Here is a 15,833-nt window from a genome sequence, read left to right on the forward strand (position 1 = left end):
GACTGTGGAGTCTATTTTCACATTTATCAAGTTAGTGAATGGCTCATAATTCCCTCCCACCTGGTCAGAGGAGCACAGTCTGACAGCTAAGACTTTACACCGGAAACAGCCTGACGGCCTGTCCTCTGGTCAGACCATGCTCCCCTGACCTCTGACCCCGCTGCCACGTGACATCAGTGGGATGGGGGTGCAGCCAGAGCCCTCGAGACCTGCAGGCTTCAGCTGCTTTCCCAGCATGTTCTGCCAGGTTCCCCTGCTGCAGTGGGGCGTGTCTGCTGGCATGGAGACAGGTCCCAGCAGAGAAGGCTGGCGGACCTGACCCCAGCCCCAGCCCCACTTTCTGCCTCAGGCTCCACAGCCATTCCCAGGAGAGTCCTTGGGGGAAAGCAGGGCAAGACGACTGGAAGGCAGCACACACAGCAGGCAGAGGGCAAAGGGACGAAAAGCCCGGGCCTCTGGGTTGCAGAGCGCGGACGCCCCTCTCTGTGCCACTTCCAGTGCTCAGGCCCGGTGCCAGAAACCTCACTGAACTCTCCTGATAGCCCTCGGCGGTGCTGCTAGGGCTGTTTCCCAGCAGAGGGAGGAGGGCCGCGAGAGGAGGCTTGCTCAGCCTCCGCTCCCTGCCAGCCAACCCCCGTTTCATGCAGGTCTCTCCAACCCCAATGACATGAGCCGTCTTCATCATTTACTCAAGATCCAGGCAGACACAGTGTTAAGTTTGACTTAAATAAAAGTATTTCCCCATACACGGAAAAACATTATCACTTGCCACAAATAGCTGGGAACCACAAAAATCTCAATAAAAAGTGAGACTAGCAAGTATTAAAGAGGGAGAGTCATAACTTCACCCCCTAAGATTCACTGAATTAGAATTAAAAAGGCACAGGAATTCCCTGGCCAGCCAATGGTTAGGACGTGGGCTTTTACTGCGGTGAACCGGGATTTAATCCCTGGTCAGGGATCACAGTTCGATCCAAGCTGTGCAGCCAAAAAAATAAAAATGTTAAAACAAAAAAAAAGGATTAAAAAGGCAGCAATGTTCTCACTATGTGGATCAACGTTATTTGGTTGTGTGTCAGTGCACCACCTCCAAGGTGCCAGCAAAATCATCTGTCCCTCTGTCCCCAGAAATCAACCTGGAGATGAAATAACAAGCATACCAATGTGCTTGGCAACAATCGGAAAGGGAGGTCATTCCAAATGCTGGTGAGAACGTGGGAATACAAGACCAGAGACGAAGCCAGTTAGCTTACAAGGGGGCCTCCTTCAACAGGGCCTTTGGTTGGCTTCGATCGTGATTGGTTTGGATCTTCGGGTCACGGCTCTGAAGTGCACCGTAGACCCTGGGAATGCTATTGCTTACAATCAGCATCATAATCTTCATCGTGCATTGTATTCTCTCAAAAGCTTTAAATGCATGTTTGCAGCCACTAACCAGCAAGCAAATGATCTCCCTGAGACTGAAACGTCAGGAAAAGAATGAATTATGAGTTAAAGAATGTGAACCTGACATCATGAGCTGTGAGCACCGCACAGAGGCTCAGCAGAAACTGCAAGGGCTCCAGAGCGGTAGCTGAGAGTAGCGCTAACGCCTAAATTTCTATCGCCTCTCTCAGTCTGAGACACTGATCAGAAGGAGGAAATTGTTGAAAAACAAGACAACAGGCCCCGCTAAGCCCAAAGTCACCAAAACTCGCAGTTTCAGCTCTCCGCTGTGCCTGGGCCCGGCCGCCTTGCTCGTACGCTGAGGGCTATTTCTGGATGCTCTGCTCTACTTCGTAGGTCTGTGTCTGTCCTTATGCCAGTGCTGCGCTGTTTGATTACCGCAGGCCATGATTAAATGTTCTGTTAGTCAGGATACGCTCTGAGTGCTCAGCTGAGGCTGGAGCACATGATGGGTGCGTGGCTCCACAGGGTCCCCGAGTGACTGCCTCCCTCTATACTCAGCAGTCTTCTCAAGGTGTGGAGAAGGCAGAGGCAGGCTTGACCTGGACTTGGGGGTTCAAAGGTCAGATGTGAAAGACTTCAAAGCAAGGAGGGAGCAGAAGCGTTGGAAACCAAGAGGCTGAGATGATCAAGCCTGGATGAAGAAATGAGGGGTCAAGGGACAGGCGGTGAAAGAGCAAGGTTCAGGGGGTTGGAGTGAGAGAGCGGGCGGGCCGGCAGGCAGGCCAGGACCCACACACCACAAGCTGGGATGCAGTGTCCGCCCCAGATCTTGTATGTGTCACTGCACAGGCCCACGGATGGAAACCTAACTCAAGCTATGTTAAGCCCCAGGGTCTGCGCGGCTCACCCTGCAAGTGGGGCAAGGCTGGCTGGGTCTGGGGTCGTAAACAGCCGCCTCAGGAGTCTCTGCCAGCTGACCTGTCCTCTGTGCTGGCTTCAGCCTCCGGTGGACACTTCTCATGAAGTGGCAAAGATGACGCGGAGACCCAGGACCAAGCCTCTTTCCTGTTATTTCCCGTAAAGGTGCAGGACTAAGTGTCACTGGGCTGTCCGCTCACATTTCTGCACCAATCACTATTCTGGGGATGAGGGGACACTTTGACTGGCCAGGCCAGGGTCCCGTGTCCATCCCTGAAACAAAGCTGAGGGAGGGCCAACCCATCTAAGCCATGTGGTGCCCAGAGAGGGAAGGGTGGTTCTCTACACAAAATGAGAGGGAGGGGCGTCAGGAGGTGAGAAGGGTGCTGGGCAGGCATAACAATCAAGTCTACTGCTGTGGCCTCACCGACCTTCATGCGCCTTGGAGACTGGCCTGCTACATCATCTTCCGCTGAAACAGAAGGAACCCCCTGACTCTGCGGCCAGGTCCAGTTTCTTTGCACACTGGACCTGCAGTCTAGGCCTGGAAAGGCATTTGCTCAATTTGTGATTTTGGACAAACTCCATCCTCCTTTAGGACCTCCGTTTCCGCACCTGTAAAAAGAGAATGCTGGGTCAGATCAGATTTCTGAACTCTTCTTTAGCAGGAAAAAAAATGCAACAGCTCTGGTGGAAGAGGAGGTGGGGGACAAAAGTTTCCACTCACTGACAGAAACCATTCCCGAGTCTGGTAAGATCCAGTGTGCAAAATACACACAGCAAATCTGCCCGACTGCGTGAACGTGGGGGTCCAGAACTGGGCCGAAGCCTGAGCTGAGCCCGACACTGACGCTAGAGCGAGGAACAGCAGCGACGCGGCCCACGCTTTCACCGTGCCCGCAGTCTAGTGGGAGAGACCAGCACTGACCCGGCAGTCATGCAAGTAACTGGAAACCAGACTCAGAAGTCACGCTGGAAAAGTACGAGGAGACTCGAGAGGCAGCAGCTGCGGCGGCAGGATTTGACTCCAGGGCTGTCTCAACCCGGGCGCAAAAAAGCTCCCCTGAGCTCTGGGCAAGTCCCTCATTCCTCTGGACCTGAGTCCGCTTATCTGAGGCATAGCAAAGTACCACCTGCTTCTAAGGACGTTAGCCGACCATCAGGGTTCCGTGTGGGCATTACCATACCACCTTCTGGTGCTGTCCGCGGCTCTCCAGCTGGTCCAGGTGGCCCGCTCTGGGCTTGCACACCACGCCGATGTACCTGCTCTGGCACCTCACCGTCACAAGCTTCCCAACTAAGGACGGAGCTTGTTAAGGCTGCAGATTTTGTATCATCGCAGTGCGCCGGAGTGTCTGGCTCAGAGCAGGTGCAAACCAATGTTTGTTGAACGAACGGGTGGATGGGAAGAGTACGCTGTTCCAGGCATTGCTGACATTATCATGGAACGGACAGGACGCAGCCGCGGGATGAGGGTTCCACAGGCTGCCATGCCTTAAGTCCTCAGCAGAAATTCCAACTGCTGATTACTTGCTGCGCGTTCTTGGGTGAGTTGCGGGGCCTCTTTTCGCCCGCATCTTCATCCGGACTAGGAACTACACTAAACGTCACCCACAGCCAACTTAATCTAAGTAAAGGGAGAGGTGGAGGTGAGGGGAAGCAGAGGACAAGCTCCCTGAGGAAGCTGCGCAGGGCCTGCCCGAAGACGGTGAGAGAGTGGCTGTCAGAAAACTGCTCAGCCGGCGCAGGTCGAAGCTTAAGTTCTAAACCTGTCTGTTCATCTCCAACTCCGAGGTCGAGCTTGAGCTCCGCAGAGCGGTATCGGTTCGAACGCGCCCACGGGCCGGAAGGCGCGGTGAAGAGCGGGACGCGCGCCCCCAGTGAGCTGCAGCGCCGCCCCTCTAGTCCCTACCCAGGAAGGAAGCGCCGGCCGCGGGGGAAGGCAACCCCGCGACACCGCCGGAAGGTGGTGGGCGGGCCCTACCGGCAGCCGCGACGGGCGCAGCCAGGGGCCAATGGAGCGCGGAGGCGTTCTCGCCGCGGCCAATGGGACGCCGACCTAGGCGGGACCAACCGCCTGGTAACGGCCTCGTGGTAACAGGGTGCGCGCTGCCTGGGCTCTGCGGGCTCCGGGGCTCGGGTTGTCAGGATGAAGATCGAGGAGGTGAAGAGCACCACTAAGACTCAGCGTATCGCCTCCCACAGCCATGTGAAGGGGCTGGGGCTGGACGAGAGCGGCCTGGCCAAGCAAGCGGCCTCGGGACTCGTGGGCCAGGAGAACGCGCGTGAGGTGTGGCGGCGGGCGGCGGGCCGGGGGTGCTGAGGCGGCCTGGGCGGGGCGGACCTGGGCCCCGGCGGTCGGCGCGACGCGGGGGTCGGCGGGGAGAAAACGGGCGAAACCCTGCTCTCCCGCACCGTGCGTTTCGGACACAAACGTTTAAACCGCCAAACAGGAGTGTTAGACTTTGGGGATTGGTTCTGCGGGGGGACCTCTGCGGGCCCCAAATTGGAGTTTCTGGGAACGCATTGGGAGGCTCTGGGATTTTAAAGCCGGAAAATGACCAGCCTCGGCAGGTGACGGGTACCGAGTCCTTTTTGACCATTGCAGTTAAAGCCCACATCTACTAAGTGATGATGGTGCCCAGTCCTCTCACCTACGGCATTATCACAGAACTATTCAGGCTCTTTTTTAAAATTGTTTTTTGTAGATGAAAAAATTCAGGGTGAGAGACCTGGCCACTCAGTCCACTGGCCGCTCAGTTTAGTAATAGCAACACTGGAGTTTGTGCCTGTGTGTTTCTGACTCCCGAGACAGTGCTCTCTGTGTAGTACAGCCCCCCTCAGCCCTCTGCCAGTGGGCCTCTGCTGTGGCTCAGCAGCTGTACAAGTCCCGGTTAAGACTCTTGCCCTCTAAGAAAGGGCCAAAGAGAAGCCTTCGTTTTGAACACCATCCTTCCAGAGGGGAAAATGTGACAGGATAAGGTGACTGAACTTTCTGTTTATCCAGCTTCAGCTTAAGGTGGAAGTTTCTCTCAGACAGCTGGATAAAGTTTCTCTCTATGCGGCTGTCTGAGAGGCTGTCCCTGCAAACAGCTGTTGAGTGCTCTCCATGTGCTAAGCAGCCCCATTTCCGTTGTCTTATTGCTCCCCTCCATCCTTACATTGTCTCTCCTCTACTTTTTTATGACACTTATCTGACATACGACAAAATTGGAAGACTTGTATACCCTTGTGCCCGGTTTCTGCAAGTAACATTTTACACCGTTGCTTTATCTTCCATCTGCTCATTTATCCATCCAGCAGCCATCTGCCTTTGCATTTCAAATTCAGCTGCAGACATTAGTATACTTTACCGTAAATATGTTAGCATTTGTGCCTCTGCGTTATGAATTCTGTTTTCGGATGAGAAAATTGTGTTTCACAGAGATTAGGTTATGGGTCTGAGATTACTCAGCTGGGGATTGGTGGACCTAGGATTTAAAGCCAAGGCAACCTGACTCCAGAATCCATGCTGTTAACTCGGATGCTGTGTGCCTCCATATGAATATGAGCTGCCCAAGGATAGAGACCGGGTGGTGTTAAATATCCAGAACCTGGCTTATTATAGGGACTCAGAATTTATGTACTGATTTGTTAGTCATCCCACTTCTGCTGCCAGGTCCTTGTTTGAGTCTGGTCACATCACCAGCCTCCTTGATGTTCAATAGCCTCACCTGAAAAATGAGAGTGACAGTTTTTAAAGGCCCTTCCAGTTCATACTTTTTAACTTTTGGAATCCACTGAAGTGTCTCACTGGAGAGAAGGAGCCTAAATGGAAGAATACTAACGGGAAGAGGAAGTGTGTGAATGAGCGTACATAGACAAGGCTTGAACAGTCTTCTACCTGTTTAGTTGCCCAAAGAGTTCCAATGCTGAGGGTCATGACATCAGCGGTTACTATGGAAAGACCACAGTGGCTCTTTTATCTTTTTAAAAATGCGACCTCTGAAGAATATCTTCTAGGCTGTGTAAGTGTACTGTGCTTTTCCAGCTGAGCCAGAAATGGAATAGAGCACATCCACATGCTTTCCTTGAACCTGTGTTTTTGAGGGGCTAAGTGTGAGAGCAAGATACATCTCCATAGTCCATGGGGAAAAGAGAGAGAAGAGTTAGATGTGTTCACAAGGCGTTGTCAGCACGCTACTGCCCAGGGAGAAAAGCTGTGACCTGCCTTGAGACAAATAGAATGCACCTTGCAGAGAGTCATGCTTTAAATCAGTGCAAGAGATCTTGTGTTATGTAGTCTCAAGATACAGGTGTTCAGGGAGTGTGACTTTCTCAGCCTTGCTCCAAAAATATTCTAAAGTGCATAAAATCAGTAACCCATTTACAGAATTTCTGTGTATGTACATACATATATGTGTCAGTATACAGTCGGCCCTTGGACAACATGGGTTTGAACTGCATGAGTCCACCATATGCAGATTTCTTTCAGTATATAAGCATTGGGACACTTGGCTGCTGTCACAGATATGGAGGGCTGACTGTGTAGTTATGTGCTGATTTTTGACTGTGTGGAGATCGTGCATCCCAACTTCAAGGGTTCATGGGTCGGCTATATCTACAGATAGATGTATGTGATTTTATATACACACACACACACAATGTATATGCTGTACAAAATGGCTTAATGCTCAGAATATTTAAAATATGCTCACAAATAATTTAGTCTTGAGGATTTGAAAGGCATTTCTTGGCTCTTATGATGCCACAGATTAAAATCACATGCAGCGTTTGCTTGCAGCATTCTGGGATAGTTAACTGATGGCCAACTAGTAGAATATCATTGCTTCTTAGTACTTAGTGGGTTAGTTTGAGAATCTACTGTAAGCTGTGAATCTCTCCCTGGAAGATGCACACGTGCAGATAGAAACACAGTTTTGTTTCCAATTTCTAGAGGGCCCCTGGAGTATATGCCACAGCTCCCATTTCCATTCTCCATAGAGCAGCCATCAAGACCCTTTAAAAACGAATCTTCAGAACGTGACATGTAGCCTGGGACTTTTTCACTGGTTTCCCATTACATGCAGAATAAAATCCAAACTTGACTGTGGACTGGAAGGTCTTCATCTAAGTTCTGCCCCTCCTGCCTCCACGACCTCATCTTCCTTGCCTGCTTGTTTTCTGAACTCCAGTTCATGCAGCCTTTCTGTCCCTTGGGTGTGCCAGGCTCATTCCTGTATTTTGAGTTGCCGGGAACACTGACTTCTGCCCTGCCTGGAGTTTCATGTATCAAATACAATGTCGAAGAGGCCTCCCCAGATCGCTCTGTGGAGTACCCTCTGCCCCAGCCACTCGCCCCTTTGCTGCCCTTTCTTCATAGTGATTTTGTGTTTGTCTCCCCATGAGAACAGGAGCTCCGTGGCCCTCGTGGCCTCCAGCACCTGGAGCAGCCCCTGTGGTGTCCTGGCGTTCAGTGAATGAGTCTGAATTGTGTGCACCAGAGACTGACTGTTTCCTCCTGTGAAGCATTTTAATATTGATTTACTATTTCTTTCCATTGTGGTGTCTAGGCATGTGGTGTGATAGTAGAATTAATCAAAAGCAAGAAAATGGCTGGAAGAGCTGTCCTGTTGGCAGGACCTCCTGGAACTGGCAAGGTACTCATTTTCTCTCATTTTAAAAATCTGCCCAAGAGGTTGATTTTAATGTCTAAACCAAATTGAATTTGTGTCTTCACTAGTCTTTGTTTAGCTGAATTGGTTATATGTATGTTTTTAAAACTGATGTGCAGTAATACATTTGAGTATCTAAAATCCATGCTTCTAAAATTCAAATTATCCTGGCTGACCTCCAGAGAAGAGAGAATGGAGTCCTCAGAGGGGTCTCATTGTCCTTAATTTCTCTTTTATCTCTTTCAAGTCTCCTTTGCTTTGGAAATATATTTCTGTTGGCCTAGGGCGTCATAAAATCTTGGGAATGACATCTTATTTGGGAGGGAAAGAAAATCGGTCAGCAGGCAATTTTCCAAATGCTGACTTGACGCAACACTGCCCTAGCTGTGAGAGATGGCAGGAGAAGGGAAAAAGAGTTTTGTCTTTTTATCTCCAAGGGCCTCATGGGCTCCCTGGGGCAGAGAGGGAACCATGGCAGCAGGAAGGTCTTCAGCTGAGCTGCAGGGCGTCGCCTGGCCATAGATGCGACTGGCGTTGCAGCAGAAGGTGGCGCTTGGGCTGGTATGGCTGGAGGAGTTGAGGCTTGACATTTACCCTTGGAGCGGGGAGACGGTTTGGCTTTGCAGGAAAGAAAAGGGCCTTTTAGGCCGAGATGCCTAACAGCTTGTGGGATCTGTGAGGGGCTTGGCCGGGTGCTTGAAACACACCATCTGGGCCTGTTTGTTCTTTAAGAAGGCCGCTTGATGCTCCCCTCATAGCTCAGTTGGTAAAGAATCCACCTGCAATGCAGGAGACCCCGGTTTGATTCCTGGATTGGGAAGATCTGCTGGAGAAGGGATAGGCTACCCACTCCAGTATTCTTGGGCTTCTCTTATGGTTCAGCTGGTAAAGAATCTGCCTGCAATGCCAGAGACCTGGATTCAATCCCTGGGTTGGGAAGATCTCCTGGAGAAGGGAAAGGCTACCCGCTCCAGTATTCTGGCCTGGAGAATCCATATCTAGTCCAAGAGGTCTCAAAGAGCTGGACACAGCTGAGCAACTCACTCACTCGATGCAGGAGAGGAGAAGCTTGGGAGTGAGTTTGTAAAGAAGGGGGTTCCACCCTGGTGCTGAGACCCCAGGCAGGTCCCTTAGCCTTTCTGAAGCAGTAGCAGCCCTCCCTGTTGAAGAGTTATTAAATTGGTACTTGTAAGATGATGACTTTATCATTTTGAAGTCATATGATTGAATTGCCAGTATATCTTACGTTGGTGTCTTAAAGTTGAGGAAAAAGTGCTGTATTTGTGAACAAGTAAAGGGCTGTAAACGTGAACTTCAGTTTCCTTTCTGCTCATCACTGTGTGTTAGTTGCCCAGTCACGTCCGACTCCACGAGACCCCATGGACTGTAGCCCGCCAGGCTCCTCTGTCTGTGAGATTTCCCAGGCAGGAACACTGGAGTGGGTGCCATTCCTTCTCCAGGCTCGTCACTGTGTTTACCATTTATTTGCTTACTGTCCCTTTTCGTATCTTAGATGTTTGCTCTCTTTCCATTTTCTTCTTCCTAAACCACATCATTAAGAAGTTCCTTCTAGAAGGAACTGGCAAAGTCAGGTTTGTGTTAATTGTATTGCCCTTGTTTTGAGAGAGAGTTTTGTTGGATATGTAGTTCAGCTGACAGACGCTTTCTCTCAATGCTGTTTCTCTCAATGGTATTTCCTACCTTTTGGGTACTAGTGTTGCTTTCGAGAAGATTAATTTTGAGGATTCTGTCTTTTTTCTCTGGGTGTTTTTGGGATATTTTGGTTTTGGTGTTTCACTGTGGTATGTCAAAGAGTGGATTTATTTTCATTTATCTTGCTTGATATGGATCTGAGTATGTAACATATCTAATCAGTTCTGGGAACTGGCTAGCCTCTCTTTCTTCAGATGCTGCCTTTCTGTGGTCTCTTTCCTCTCCTGAAGTCCAGTGAGGTGGCGCCCCCCTGCAGGGGTTCTCCGCCTGGACCACCTTTGCCCTCTGGGCCCTGTGGCACTGTCCTGAGACATTTCGATCGTTGCACTCGGTGGGGCAGCGGGTGCTGCTGGCCTCTGGTAGGTGGAGGCCGTGGGGCCCGCAGGGCGCCCTGCAGAGGTGGAGAGGCTCCCACAGCGAGCTCTCCAATCTGAAGCGCCCGCCCGGAGCCTCTCAGTTTGTCCTCGAGTCTTTAACCTATGTTTTCTGTTTCTTTGGCTCTGCTGCATTCTGGGGAGCTTCTTTAGACCTCTCTTCCAGTCTGCCTTGTAGCCTGTGAGAAAGCTACTCTTCAATACAGTCCGTTGAATGTTTTTCATTTTGAAAAATTTGAAATCTACAAAAGAGTGGAAAGAACAGTTTGATGAACCCCTCTGTACCCTACTCATAGGTAACTAATGGTAAATATTTTGTGAATTTGTGTTTTCTGTATTTTACTTCTGAACCGTTTGAAAGTAAGTGCCAGGACCTTCTTTGCCATGATACTGTTATCCACCCAAGAAGTGTAATGTTGCTAATAGTATTAGCTAATATTTAGTTCATAGTAAAATATCTGTAAGTCTTTTCAGTTTTTGGCTCTCTCGTTTTCTGTGCTTCTTTTTTTTTTGTTTCATTTTGTTTTCATTTTTCATATTTCTTATTTGAATTATAATCACATACCTCACATTGCATTCACAATAGTTTCTTTAGTCTCTTTATCTGGAACAGTTATCCTTCCCTGCATTTTTTGGATTCCTTGTACAGTACTGACATTTTTGAAAAGCCCAGGACAGCTGTTTTGTAGAGTGTCCTACAGTGGTTGTCTGACTGTGTCTGAAACACTCAGCACTTTGGCAGAACACTGCATAGGTGGTGGTATTGTGTCTGGAACCTGCATCGCAGCGGAAGGCTGACACCACGCCGTGTTCTCCTCTGAGGGGACTGGGTCGCTCTGAAACTCAGTCTTCTGGGAAGTGACACTGAGATGTTGGGAATATCCTTTACCCGATGGCTGTAGCATTTCAGTGGTCTTTGCCTTATCACACTGCTGGTTGCACAATGGTGACTTGTAAGTCTCTCGAACCCTCGGTCACTAGGTGACTTGTAAGTCTCTCGTACCCTCGGTCAGCACACGCGCCGTGCTGCGTTTGGTTGCTCAGGTGTGTCCGCTCTTCGCAGCCCAGTGGACTGCGGCCCCACAGCCCTCTGTCTGTGGGATTTTCCAGGCAGGAGTACTGGAATGGGTTGCCATTAACCTCATTAATACATATATTCGCTTGCTTTTTTTCTTTTTCTTTTTACTTTTTTTTGTAATGAAGAAGCCTCTCCCTCCTCCTCTTATTTTACAATTTTTTCATTTCTTCAAGATCTGGCTATTTTTTGTAGTCTCTTGTTTCTTGTTCATGAAACAATTTCTTACTCACTTTATATCCTGTGTCTGCTTGTGGACTTGTGTTTGATCAAATCTGAGGCTTCCCTGATCTCCTGATCAGGGCCGAGAACTTCCTGTGAGGGGCCCTGCTTGCGCCCACCCCAGGGCACGTGATGGGAATTTTGTGGCTTGGGTTTCTGGCCGTCAGGCCGTGTAGAGCCCAATCCTGAGTCTGTCTGAGAGCCTACTAGGGAGGCCTCCTCAGCCAGAGCTGCGCTGAGACTGGCCAGCTTGTCCCTGGCCCTTGGAGACTTTCTCTGTGGTCAGCTTGTCTACTGACACGTGTTCTTTGAGGCTTCTTTGTATCCATGGTTTCTGGCATCTATCAAACACAGGCCCAGCTCCCCAGGCATGGCAGCTTTCCTCTCTGGATCTGGCTTGACTATTTACTCATTCTGGATGTTCTGTAACAGGAAGGAGCGGCTGTGGCTCTCTCGGCCAGTTTGCTGGAGCCGTGGGTCCTTGGTGCTCTGGTAACATCGTACCATTTTCCTTCAGGAGATACCAGAGGCTCTCAGCACCTGTGGGTTGTCCAGTGGCCTCTCCACACGTTCAAGGCGTGGGGTAACTCTCCTGCGCCACTGTGTGCCCACGGGCCCCGAGGTTTAGGCAGCGTAACTGAGTGGCCGGCAGGAGTGCGCTGCTTGTTCAGAATGTGGCCGCTCCCCTCTTAAGGCTGCACGCTCATAACAATGGGGCTTTGTGTTTGGGTTTTAGGAAAAGGCGTTCATGTGGAATTGAAAATAAAGTTGACTATTTAATCTTTTGGCAACAGCCTCTTTGTGCCACTTGCTTGGGGCGGTCATCAGAAGTGGGTCCTGGAGACGGGGTTTGCATGCTGGCCCTGATGCTTGCCAGCTGACTGTGAGTGAGTTGGGCATGTGTGACTTTCAGTTTCTAAGTCCATGAAATGTGAACTAGATCATCGAGTTCATAGGCTGGTTGGGAGCATTCAGCGGGATCTCTTGTGCAAGTCAGTCAGGCAGTCAGTTCAGCCACTCAGTTGTGTCCGACTCTTGATCCCATGGACTGCAGCATGCCAGGCTTCCCTGCCCATCACCAACTCCTGGACTCAATGGACTCAACATCCATTGAGTCAGTGATGCCATCCAACCATCTCATCCTCTATCGTCCCCTTCTCCTCCTGCCTTCAATCTTTCCCAGCATTAACGTCTTTTCCAATGAGCCAGTTCTTTGCATCAGGTGGCCAGAGTATTGGAATTTCAACTTCAGAATCAGTTCTTCCAATGAATAACCAGGACTGTTTTCCTTTAGGATTGACTGTTTTGATCTCCTTGCACTTCAAGGGACTCTGAAGAGTCTTCTCCAACACCACAGTTCAAAAGCATCAATTCTGCTCTCAGCTTTCTTTATAGTCCAACTCTCATATCCATACATGACTACTGGAAAAACCATAGCTTTGACTATAGAGACCTTGTTGTCAAAGTAATGTCTCTGCTTTTTAATATGATGACGATGCTTATCACAGCTTTTCTTCCAAGGAGCAAGTGTCTTCTAATTTCATGGCTGCAGTCACCATCTGCAGTGATTCTGGAGCCCAAGAAAATGAAGTCTCTCAGTTTCCACTGTTTCCCCATCTATTTGCCATGATGTGATGGGACCAGATGCCATGATCTTCGTTTTTTGAATGTTGAGTTTTAAGCCAGCTTTTTCACTCTCCTCTTTTACTTTCATCAAGAGGCTCTTCAGTTCCTCTTCACTTTCAGCCATAAGAGTGGTGTCATGTGCATATCTGAGGTTATTGATATTTCTCCCGGCAGTCTTGATCCCAGCTTGTGCTTCATCCAGCCCAGCATTTCACATAATGTACCCTTCGTAGAAATTAAATCAGCAGGGTGACAATATACAGCCTTGACGTACTCCTTTCCCGATTTGGAACCAGTCCGCTGTTCCATGTTTGGTTCTAACTGTTGCTTCTTGACCTGCACACAGATTTCTCAGGAAGCAGGTAAGGTGGTCTGGTATTCTCATCTCTTTGAGAATTTTCCAGTTTGTTGTGATACACAGTCAAAGGCTTTAGCGTAATCAATGAAGCAGAAGTAGATGTTTTCCTGGAACTCTCGTGCTTTTCTGCGATCCAGCGGATGTTGGCAGTCTGACCTCTGGTTCCTCTGCTTTTTCTGAATCCAGCTTAATCATCTGGACGTTGTTGGCTCACGTCACGCAGTCTTCGTGCAGGTCCCTCTGTCCTACATGGTAGGTGCAGGTTAGTCCCTACAGTAGCCGCATCTCACGCTGTCCTTCTGAGAGCCTTTAAACGGAAGCAGCTGGACACCCCGCGGCATTTCTTAGCCACGCAGTTCTCATTTGGTACAGGGACACATAGGTCATTTCTTCCGTATTGGGCTGCTGTGGGGTCTGCACTGCATCAGGTGTGGCACTGTCTGAGTTCACAGCTGAGGGAGGGGCGTTGGGGCCTGTAGCGCTGGGGGAAGAGAAAGAAGAGTGACTGGGCAGGTGAGCAGTTTGGACAGAAGTGGGCCTGGCCGGCCTGCGGCTCTCCCCACGGCGTCCTGGTCGAGCGTGCTGCTGCCTTGCTGTCATGCTCTAGAGATGGTCCCTTCATTCTCAGAATACAAGAGAGCACAGCTCTAGAGATATCAGCCTCGGGGGCACAAACTCGGATGCCTGCTCACGTGGGCAGTGGGCTGAGGAAGCGCCCAGGAGCTAGTGCGAGCCTCGCTGGGGGCAGCTGCCTGGGTGTCCACTCTCAGCACAGCCGTGTGGCCACTGGGGCCCGTTGTGGCCAGAGCTTCTTGCTTCTCAGAAGAAGCTAAATGACTGTATTCTTCTGTGAAATTTCCCTACGTCCAAGCATGCGCAACAACTAAGTTGAAAAATACACCTGAGACTCTGCAGGCCAAAATAGGAGCAGTCTGTGGGCAATCAGCTTGCTGCCAGTGACTAACCCAGGAATTTGATTTGACTGATGAGAAAGTCAGGCACGTGGCTGGCCCATGTGCTTGGGGTCACACTGAAGATTAAACCATCAGCAGTGAACAGAAGAGGAATTACAACTGTCTCAGAGATCCACGTCATTCTGTAGCAGCAAGCTTCTTGTCTTAGCCTGTGCACCTTGGAGCTGACCTTACTGGGCTTTTGTGTCGGAGTTAAGGCCAGCTGAAAGCGGTTCTGGCTCTCCGTACGGGACGTTTGGTCATGCATCTGTTAAGTCTTCGTCTGTTCGGCAGCTGTAGTTATTTTAGCGAAAGTCACTTTGTAGTTTCTATGGGCGTGTTCAAGTATGACTGCACCAACTCGTAGCCTCAGGATCCCAGCCTGGGTGTCATTCTTCCCGATTTGTGGGGCCACTCCGCATAAAGTGGGCCTCCAGTCATTTGTTCCTTGATTACTGATTTTTGATGGGCTGTAGTTGATGGTTTCCTGAGTCTGTAAAGATAGAAAGCAGTATCTCAGAGACCCAGCAGAGCTGTTCTACTGCGACGTGGTCAGCACTGTGTTTCGACGTTGAGGGAACAGTTTGGGAAGCCTCTGCTGATTCTGATGGGAACATGATCTCTGGAACCCTGCTGCCAGAGTTTGAGGCCCCACTCTGCCATTTTCTAGATTACGGTACCAAGGACGAGTTATTTAATCTGTGTCTCAGCTTCCTCATTTGTGAAATGAGGAGAGCAGTGGTGTTCAGCTCACAGGGCTAGCGGGAGGGGCATGTGCAGCATCGGGAGCTAGACCTGTTCTGGCCGAGTCTCAGTCGTGACAGCCATTGTGATGACAGGGACCGTTGGAGATGCCGCTCACATTAGAAATTGTCCACAAGAGTCATCAAATGTTTATTGTGAAATGTGCAAACGGTATTAAAACTAAAGGGACTAGAATTTCAGTTCCTAGTTAATAATTTCTGTTTGTAGCATATGTTCCCGAATCACTGTATTTCAAGAATGTGAAACAAGCGCATTTCTTTGCTTTCTGTGTAGACGGCTCTAGCTCTGGCTATTGCTCAGGAGCTGGGGAGTAAGGTCCCCTTCTGCCCGATGGTGGGGAGTGAAGTATACTCCACGGAGATCAAGAAGACGGAAGTGCTGATGGAGAACTTCCGCAGGGCCATTGGTGAGTACCCGCCCGCGCCCGCCGAGCCTTGTCCTCACCGGCCTCCTCCTGCGAAAACGCCTCTGGGACGTGTGCGGGTGGCGCTGCTCTTTTTCTTTTGGCGCCATTAGCGTTATCTTTGCAATGAAACACAACCCCAGTTGTTCTAGAAAGTGCTTTAGCAACCGGCAGACGCGGGCCCCAGCCCTGGTTTGGGGTTTCACTGGCACTGGACTCTCTTGGCAGCCTTCCTGTGCTTTCGGAGGTGACGGCCGCGGCGAAGGCTTTGGCCCTGAGCCAGCAGCTCTGTGCGCCGGGCCGTGGGAGCGCCGGGCCTGCGTGCCCAGCCGGTCAGCGAGCCAGGGGCTGTGGGGCTGCGGAGCCTCGAGGCAGTGCTGCCG

The 15,833-nt window shown here is 50.3% G+C and overlaps 1 protein-coding gene across 1 annotated transcript in view; it reads left to right on the forward strand.

Moving 5' to 3' along the window:
* Positions 1–4,382: 4,382 nt before the first annotated feature.
* Positions 4,383–15,833, forward strand: part of RUVBL1 (RuvB like AAA ATPase 1) — a 31,499-nt gene continuing 20,048 nt past the window's right edge. The window contains exons 1-3 of the mRNA XM_005887023.3: positions 4,383–4,597; positions 7,860–7,946; positions 15,321–15,453. Of these exons, the coding sequence (XP_005887085.1) occupies positions 4,457–4,597; positions 7,860–7,946; positions 15,321–15,453 (361 nt within the window). The 5' untranslated portion in view covers positions 4,383–4,456. The remainder of the gene's footprint in view (positions 4,598–7,859; positions 7,947–15,320; positions 15,454–15,833) is intronic.

Source organism: Bos mutus, chromosome 22 (assembly GCF_027580195.1).
Source record: "Bos mutus isolate GX-2022 chromosome 22, NWIPB_WYAK_1.1, whole genome shotgun sequence".
NCBI lineage: Eukaryota > Metazoa > Chordata > Mammalia > Artiodactyla > Bovidae > Bos > Bos mutus.